This window comes from Aplysia californica, unplaced genomic scaffold, assembly GCF_000002075.1.
Source record: "Aplysia californica isolate F4 #8 unplaced genomic scaffold, AplCal3.0 scaffold00188, whole genome shotgun sequence".
NCBI classification, from domain to species: domain Eukaryota; kingdom Metazoa; phylum Mollusca; class Gastropoda; order Aplysiida; family Aplysiidae; genus Aplysia; species Aplysia californica.
In genome coordinates this window covers 1,052,061-1,059,560 of record NW_004797458.1, presented here as the reverse complement: position 1 = coordinate 1,059,560, position 7,500 = coordinate 1,052,061, and the positions used below count along the sequence as shown (strand labels likewise).

Here is a 7,500-nt window from a genome sequence, read left to right as displayed (position 1 = left end):
CGGGACGCACTAAATGTTTTCAGTTTGATAGAAATTTTGAATTTTGCCCGGGTGGCGGTCGAAGCCTACTCTTATCGATCTTTGGACTACCAAGTCATCTTTAACGTGCGCAACTTCAACACGGGACCTCCGAGGTTTTTCGCCGTTATCCGAGAAGGCTAGGTGTAGATCTTGCCTACCACAAGATCAGTGGTGTGGCTAAAAGACAGCAGTAAGAAGAAGCCAAGGAGTAGCAGTAGAAACTTGAAAGGCTGCAGGAAAGAGTCGAAAGCCCGGAGGAAGGGGCAAAAAGGTAGGGGGAGGGGATAGAAAGTGGAGACAAAAGGAGACGACAGAACATGTCTAAAGAAAAAGAAAGGACACGAGAGAAGAAAATTTGGAGAAGAAATTTTCCGTCACTGTCAAGTTTCGAACCGGGGGCTTTTTGTATGAGAGGCGTACCTCACAACCTCTAGACAACGAGAGCCCCCCAGATTAAGTCTGCTATTGCACGTTCTCCGTTTGAGTAAAGAGAAGCCCTTCGACACAATGACGTGGATTTAGTGCCAGGAAGAGGTGAGACAGACAGATAGACATAAATAACAGTAGGAAAACAAAGAAATAGGATGTACCCGTGGCCGCGTCCAACCACTCGTCGGTGAGACGCCGAGATGAGCACAAAACGTTCACAGCGGTTAATCACTTCAAGCAAAAACAGCGAAGAAGTAATTAAGTTGGCGGACGTAATGAAGCGCAGTCGCTTTCAAATCATACCTGTATGAGCTGTTTTCTTCTGCTGTTTTTGGTTGGAGTACGGTAAACAAAAGGACATTAACACAATAAGGGTGGCTTGGTGCCAGAAAAATAGAGAAATAAATCTTGTTATTTAAGTTAAGAGAAGCACATCGACACAGTGATGTAACTAACTGTCGTTTGTTCTGGGAAGTAGAGCTGGGCGAAGAGTCGATTCCGGAACCGATTCCCGAGACTAATACTAAGGAAGTAAATTTCCGTCTCCTTTTTACGTAGACCAACGGTTGCCAGTTATCTTTATCATTAAAATCTTCTTTTTGAAAAGGAATTTATTTTTGAAAAACAAAGAAGTTGATGCTTCGTAGTGTTCCGAAATCAAGGTTATCCTAAATCCTGAAGATGTTCGGCACCAACCAGGTAACCACCGGAAAAAAAAAATCACATCATTAGAAAGTAAGTAATTGGGTTCGGAGTCGATTCCTACGATTCCCACGATTCCTAGCTTTCAATAATAGGGAACATAGCCACCGAGTACTACTACTGGGAAGAAGTAAGTAAGACAGACAGACACAACAGGGTAAAGGGAAAAAAAATAAGACCCCCCCCCCCCAAATGTCACTCTCCAATCGTCCACCAAACGCACCAGGAAATCATGCAAATAACACTGTTTCTAGCAGTAGCTTCAAACTTAAGTAGTTATTTATCTCATCTCACAGGCATTCACTTTGGTGATAAATGGAGAGTGAGCAAGAGAGAGGTGTAAATTTCCAGGGATTAAGTTGCGAGCTCGTAGTCGGGCGAATCTCCTGAGGCTCAACCAGTCATCGTGCAGTTGGACGAGGCAAGCGATATGAAATATTCATACACTCTAAGTGCTCTCCCGGGGAAATCAGCAGGGAGCTTTAGATGATGCAAAGGGTCTTTTGGGACTTTTGAGAGAAAGAAAGAGAGAGAGAGAGAGAGAGAGAGAGAGAGAGAGAGAGAGAGAGAGAGAGAGAGAGAGAGAGAGAGAGAGACAGACAGACAGACAGGCAGACAGACAAACAGACAGAGACAGACAGAGAGGTACAGAGAGATAGACAAACAGTCAGACAGTCATGCCAGGAGAGAGAGAAAGAGAAAGCCATAGATAGATAGATACATAGATACATAGATACATAGATACATAGATAGAGAGATAGATTGAGAGATAGAGAGATATCGTTTTCGTGTTCGTCTCTGTACCCCGGACGAGCGTGCAGACACACATACAAACGCACACACAAGCATCCACACACACACACACACACACACACACACACACACACACAAACACACACACATACACACACACAAACACACACACACACATACACACACTCGTACCCACACACGACACCCGTGCGAAAGGCAATACCAATATATGATATTATTATTCAGGTTTTTACGCTCAATCCCACCACTGCCTTGATGACAAAGAAGTGATAACGTGTTTGTCCCTGATCCAAAGGTTATGAACTTGTTCCGAAATGTCACTCTCCAACCCTGGGTCACTCACTCATTGACCAATACATTTTTTCTCTCCTTTCCCTTCCCTCCCCCCTCTCTCTCATGTGTGTGTGTGTGTGTGTGTGTGTGTGTGTGTGTGTGTGTGTGTGTGTGTGTGTGTGTGTGTGTGTGTGTGTAAGTGTTTGTGTTTGTGTGTGTTTTTATGTGTGTGTGTGTCAGTGTGTGTTTATGTGTGTGTGCTTGTGGGTGTATGTGTGTGGGTGAGTATGTGTGTTTGTGTTTGTGTGTGCGTATGGGTGAGAGAGAGAGAGAGAGAGAGAGAGAGAGAGAGAGAGAGAGAGAGAGAGAGACAGAGAGATTGCATGGATATGCTTTAGTATAGATCTACACCCCTAAAAACCCTAAAGAGTCAAATTATGCCAAAGAAATCTAGTGGATAGGGTGAAGACAGCAAAGACAAATTGTCCGGGTAAAAGCCCGTACCCCAGGGTAACTAGATATCTCTGACCTATTTCTTGCTTATCACACATTGACCTCTTCACACACCCCCAGGGAGTTACTAATGGGAGTTAAAACTACTCAATTCACACCTGAACCCCCCCATTTTTGTCTCGTGACAGTAAGTAAATGTATAGGTTTAACGCCCTTTTCAAAACTGTAAGGTTAAAAAAAAAACTCACTTAAGACGCGCAATTTGCACGTTTGAAGATGTGTTGTAATGCGGTAGTAGTAAAATGGGGGAATTCCACACCTTACTATAAAAAAGACATAACTTTCTTAATTCACATCGATACATGTATTTAAATTCTGCTTCTTTTACCTGAAAGTCAAAAGGACAGACAACGACATGGATGCTATAAAATATGCAAATTTGTTTTCTGATTTGTGCATAATGATTCAAAACAAGCAGCATTACTAGCTTTGGTCTGCTGCTGATCAGACATATACGTCATGTGTCCGTAACATGAAAAAGAGTTCAGAGGCCTGGGCCCCCGAATGTAACATCCATCTCCGATAGAACCGAGCGAAATTGTTTCAGAGCCTTAAAAACCCCACAACACAAAGCGACCCCAATTCAAGAACACTCAGTCGGGAATTTGAACCCGGACCCTCCTCTCGATAGTCCAGCATGATACCAACCGATTTAAAGTAGTATATCCTGTCTCCAGCTCACAGGAGCGGGACAACTTCTGGGCGACTTCAGTCCAAAGAATATATCGTGTCTAAAAAAAAAAGAGGACCCATTTAAAAGGCAACCACTCGCTCATCAATGGACCGATTTCAACAAAACTTGGGAACAAATAAAATACAAATAATAAAAGATAGGATATAATTTGTACAGCGCATTTTCCCGCCCAACAGCAAGCTCTGTGTGCTTTACAATCTGTACAACTAAAGGGACATTGCCTTTGCTGATACGAGCGTGAATCCAACTGTTCGAGATGCATCAAGTTTCTAAAATGTCAACCACTTTTGAGTGAAACGAAAAATTTTGCACTTCTTAAAATTTAATCATAATGTGTATTCGTGCCTCGAAGATCACATTCATATAAAATGGATATGCCTGAATATTTCCAGGGAACGGTGCTGACAATTGCTCTACAAACAAACTCGAATACGCCGCGGACATTTTTGAATAAGCCGTGGCATGTTTCTGCGTCGATTCATTGGACGGTCCGTTCAACAATAGGATTCATGTACAACTGTTCGATTGTTTGTGTTTTTAAACCGCAGACTCTGACAAAAAAATCCTGAAAGAGAATACTCGAAGGGTTCAAGTCGGGGAAATACGGTGACCATTCATTAAAAAACAACAACTTTTGGCTAAAAAGGCGTTCTCCAAACATTTCTTGTAACCATGCAAGGGCTGCTCTTGAAGTGTGGGGTATGGCTACACCCTGCTGGAATCAGGCCTCCTCAACAGCTTAACCCTTCTCCTCTCCAAACTCCCCCCAAACATTCTCGCACGGTGAGATATCCATCAGATATGACGGTCGTGGTTCCACCGTCCTCGTTCTGAATCAAAAGAGGCCGATCACGTCCCTGTAGCTGAACTCTTTTAAGGCGTAAAGTTTTGTGTTTTACTCAATTTTGATTGCTCTTGTTAAAACTTGATGTTTCCCGAACTTGTGAATTGATTTTCTTCATATCGACAAATTGGACGTCCCTTTGGATGAATTTCATTTGTTAAAGGGGGAGCTGGATCTACTCCCGAAAGTCCCAATTCGGCTCAAAATTATGGATTTTCAGTTGTTGGCACTTTTTGCTGCCTCAGTCTCTCGTACAACTATTTCATCCCATAGGAACCCCCTAAAGCCTTATATCTTTCCATACCAGGCATGTTTGTCACCACCATTTCCTCATAAAGTCAATCTTTTTTTCTTTTCTTTATCGCCCGTTTTCTCAAAAAGCGATTTTTCTACAATATACTTTTTTGAATAACTCCACAATTTTTCATCCAATCTCCATGAGATTTTCACAGAATGAAAGGAAGAGTAATCCCAAAAAATTCTCTGTTAAAATGTGGAAATGTGGAATAGATTTTTGTTGTTGATTTCTGGAGTGTGGATTTTTACGGATTTTGTTCAAACTTGAATACCACCACAGCAAATTATCCATTAAAAGATTGCTTATTCGTTTAGAAATATTTTAACAGAAACATTTGTAGATTTAATTTTTGCTAACATGCATGCAAAAAATTAATCTATATCCATGAAAAATAAGTTCGGTACTCATTACGTAAGATATGTCAATGACTATGCTTGTTATATGTGTAAAATTCGGTAAAATTTGATCCACTATTAAGCGAGATAGCCTTCAGTCCCCCCTTCAAGTTTTGTAGAAAAATATGGTGCAAAGATGACCGATTTATTATAGTTCTTCAAATGGGTCCTCTCTTTTTGGACACCCTGAAGAATGTCTGTCGTGCTAATTTTGCGAAATACGCGAGCTGACAGGGAAAAACGTTTCCACAAAGGACGAGAAAGAGCTAGAAAGACTCAAATGCCACACGTAATTCAGTCTCCTAACACTAGCGCGTTGACCTGACGCAGTGGGCGGTGTGTCATGTGGAAAGTATCATTATCACCCTAATTCCACCGATTTCATCAAGCCGGAAGAAGTAAAAAGTTCTCGATGTTTACACCCCCATCGACATTTTAGATTATTCAGGAGACAGGCTGCAAAACCCTGCCTTTAAGGACCAACCCGGGATCAGAGGGATATAACATCCAAGCAAAAAGACAGAGATACTCGATAAAAATCCTCTCCACTCAGGAATCAAACTCGGGTCACCTGCATGCTAAGTCGAAGAGCGTAACCACTACACCACATACCAGTTTGGCCGAGAGAGGGGAGGGTGGGCGTAGGCAATTCAGCATAACACATGATTTAGTTAAGATTTATTTTGTTCTTTATGGTAGGCCTACTGCTTGGAACCAAACACACTGTGTCTCCCGACCAGACACCTACGCACCCCTTCCGCTTGTCCGTCCGTCACAAGCCAGAAATAGAGTCGAACCTGCTCTAACGGCCCCCCTGTATAAGACACTCACCTGTTCAAACAACCACTTCCTGTTTCCTGCCGTATAATCTTTTAAACATTATAATGGCACTGTGTAAGACGTCTACCTGTCTAGGACGCCTCTTTTCTCCTCGACATTGGTAGCTGTCTTAGACAGTTTTTGCTCTGCTACATGGTAGATCTACCCTTAAAAAAGTCTATCATTTTCCCAGCTTTACCCTTTCATCACCTCGTGTTATTATGGCTCAATGGCCATCAGTAGCTGTAGGATTTCTATTGTGACGTTCCGGTGATCGTGCTTGTACTAATATAAAACAGAACTTGCATGTTTACGACAATAATGTTTGTGTTCTAGTCAGCCAATATGACAGACGCGGCCAACTCGAAAAGTTGTTTAAATTTATTAAATTCCGATTTCTATAGGTCAGACCTACCCGCAATTTCTACACAGACTGGTCTCGCGCTAATGCAACCCCCCAAAAACAAACAAGAACAAAACAAAACAAACAAAATAAACAAAACCAATTCATCAACTTGTTGGTCGATTTTATTCTAAATCTGGGTGTGTTGAACAGTGACGTACCGTAGGTCACTACCTCGTCCCAAGCGCTGATTATGTATGTGCCCAAATTGGGATGTACTCTGATGACTATGAAGGCATGAAGGCTTAAAAAAAAATATTGCAGCCTTTAATTAATATTAGCTGTTTGACGCCCCCATCGGCACAATTTAGATGATTTAGTAGGCGGGTCTGAAGCCTTTATAATTTATTTTGGTGAGAGTTGTTTAAAGACACTTACAACACAGATATACCTAGGTCATATACGTGCCAAAGATGGGAGGTGTTACAAGAGAGTAACATACAAAGGAAAGAAGGGAGAGAAATAGGAACGATATATGTTTAGTCGGAAAGAAGAAGAAAACCACACCTAATTGCCCACCAACTATTCACTTAGTAGCCTTTAGTTTAGATCTACCATGAATTTTACGGCACTTGCCACACAAAGTTAAAGCCTTTGTCACTGATTTTAAAAAAAGTTGTCGAAGTTTTTACCCCCTCATCGACACATTTTAGATCATTTAAGCTTAAAAGGCAAGGTTTCGACCCTGCCTGATAGGGCTGACCCGGACTGAGTAGAGGGATAAAGCATCCCAGCAGAAAAACCGAGATACTCTACAACAAAAAATCTCCCCACTGGGGAATAGAATTCAGGTCTCTTGTGTTGAACAGCAAAGCGCCTAACTCCTACACCACAGGGGCCGAGTTGTGACTGATTGAATCATTGTTGTTACTGTTATTGTTATCTTTTATTGTTATTGGTATTATTGTCTATTATTGCGATTCCTGTTTTTTTTGTTCTATCTATCTATTATTGCTGTCCTCATTTTGATTACAGTCTGGAGTTGTTACCGATTTATTCATCACAGCTGCTCTCGAAAAGTAATTTCTCTCCGCACTGCCCAGCAACAGTAGCTGTCATCATTCTTTTCCCGCAGAGGTCGGCGTCGTCAAACGAAGGGGACTTTTCTGACGTCATTACGTCATTGATATAGCCGTGTTAATTGTGGTGCACGCATCTCGCTGACGTCACAGCATGGAGCTCGTTCCCGCAAACTCATCCATCTCCCAGGGCGGTCTGGCAGGGTCTGTTGGTTTGGCAACGCTCGTGGACAGTCCAGGCTCTGGCGCCTCGGCCGTGCAAACGTGAGTAAAGATTTGTGTGTGTGTGTGTGTGTGTGTGTGTGTGTGTGTGTGT

The 7,500-nt window shown here is 42.2% G+C and overlaps 1 protein-coding gene across 3 annotated transcripts in view; it reads left to right on the top strand.

The window, feature by feature from the left end:
- LOC101845547 (sex peptide receptor) overlaps positions 1-7,500 on the top strand; it is a 30,201-nt gene that overhangs the window by 14,019 nt on the left and 8,682 nt on the right. For 2 of the 3 annotated variants that reach the window (XM_005098638.3, XM_005098642.2), the window contains exon 2: positions 7,241-7,448. In XM_005098638.3, coding sequence (XP_005098695.1) covers positions 7,339-7,448 — 110 coding nt within the window. In that variant the 5' untranslated portion in view covers positions 7,241-7,338. Of the gene's footprint in view, positions 1-6,586; positions 7,449-7,500 lie in introns of those variants that run through there. The other variant, XM_005098639.3, reaches the window with a different exon arrangement.